Source organism: Neopelma chrysocephalum, unplaced genomic scaffold (assembly GCF_003984885.1).
Source record: "Neopelma chrysocephalum unplaced genomic scaffold, ASM398488v2 Primary Assembly neopelma1_89726, whole genome shotgun sequence".
Classification (NCBI taxonomy): Eukaryota; Metazoa; Chordata; class Aves; order Passeriformes; family Pipridae; genus Neopelma; species Neopelma chrysocephalum.
The window spans coordinates 1-1,526 of record NW_020918650.1 but is presented as its reverse complement, the minus strand read 5'-3'; the positions used below and the strand labels follow the sequence as shown (position 1 = coordinate 1,526).

Below are 1,526 nucleotides of genomic sequence, written 5' to 3'. Positions count from 1 at the left end.
CAGCCAGGGGGCTTCCCAACGTGGGTCACCGGGAATGTGGGTCACCAAGCCTGTTCCCAGTGTGGGTCACTGGGAATGTGGGTCACCAAGCCTGTTCCCAAAGTGGATCCTCTGACAGCTGATGGAGTTGGAGCAGCAGATGAAGCTCTTCCCGCAGTCGGGGCACTCGCAGAGCTTCCCTTACTGGTGGGTCCGTTGGTGTTTGGTCAAGGTAGAGCTCCAGGTGAAGCTCTTCCCACACTCCCCACACTTGTAGGGCCTCTCCCCGGTGTGGATGCGCCGGTGGTTGACGAGGGTGGAGTTGCATTTGAAGCCCTTCCCGCAGTCGGTGCAGTGGAAGGGCCTCTCATCCGTGTGCGTCTGCTGGTGCTTGAGGAGATCCGAGCTGCTCCGAGACCTCTTCCCACATTCCCCACACTCGTAGGGCTTCTCCCCCGTGTGCACGCGCTGGTGGGTGACGAGTTCAGAACTGTATCTGAAGCTTTTCTTGCATTCCCCACATTTGTAGGGCCGGGGCCACTGTTCCCCAGTGTGGATCTGCTGGTGGCGGATCAGGCGGTAGCTGACGGTGAAGCCCTTCCCGCATTCCTCACACTTGTAGGGCCGTTCCCCAATGTGCACCCGGCGGTGGATGAGGAGGTTGGAGCCAAACTTGAAGGTCTTCCCACATTCCTCACACTCGTAGGGCTGTTCCCCAGTGTGGACACGCTGGTGAGCGAGGAGGTTGGAGCTGCTGCAGAAGCTCTTCCCACAGCTGGGGCACTTGTAGGGCTTCTCCACGGCACTGACGCGCTCCTGCACCACCAGCTCGGAGCTCCGGCTCAAGCTCCGGCCGCCTTCCTGGCACAGGCTGCCTCTTTCCTCCTCAGAGCACCCCGGGCTGGCTTTGGAGCCCCTCCTCCGGGGGGATCTCCGGGGCTTTTCCTCCCCGCTGCCTTCCTGCACCGTGGAGCCGTTCAAAACGGCCTCTCCCACCAGGGTCTGCCGGGGGGATTTGTCCTCCGTGCTCTCCGTCCTCAGCTCGGGGCCTGGGGCAGGAAGGAAGGACAGGGAGGGGATTTGCCTCCGGCCCAGAGGGAAGGGGGAGGAGAAGGAAGGCAGAGAGGAAGGAAGGTAGAGAAGGAAGAAGGGGAGGAAGGAATATGAAGGGAAAGAACAAGAAGAAAAAGCAACAAGAAGAGGAAGGAAGGAAGAAGAAGGAAGGAAGGAGAAGGAAGGAAGGAGAAGGCTCAGAACTGGACACAGCACTCAAGGTGTGGCCTCACCAGTGCCAAGTACAGGGGAAGAACCACTGCCCTGGTCCTGTTGGTCACGCTGGTCCTGAGAGAAGGAAGGAGCAAGGAGACAAGGAATGATGAAAAGGAAGGAGAAGACGGAACACAAAGAAAAAGGAGAGAAAAGAAGGAGAAGGAAGAAGGAGAGAAAGGAAAAAACATAAGGAGGAAGGAGAGGGAGGCACAAGGAAAAGGAACAAGGAGAGGAAGGAAGAAGGACAGGGAGGGGATTTGCCTCCGGCCCAGAGGGAA

At 58.7% G+C, this 1,526-nt stretch overlaps 1 protein-coding gene across 1 annotated transcript; it reads right to left on the bottom strand.

The window, feature by feature from the left end:
- Positions 1 to 7: 7 nt before the first annotated feature.
- On the bottom strand, positions 8 to 1,005 carry LOC113979824 (zinc finger protein 239-like; the record flags this gene model as incomplete). The annotated part of the gene is made up of 1 exon (XM_027707102.1): positions 8 to 1,005. A coding segment is annotated over one exon (825 nt), but the record flags the coding sequence as incomplete, so codon positions are not given.
- Between the last annotated feature and the right edge of the window lie 521 nt (positions 1,006 to 1,526).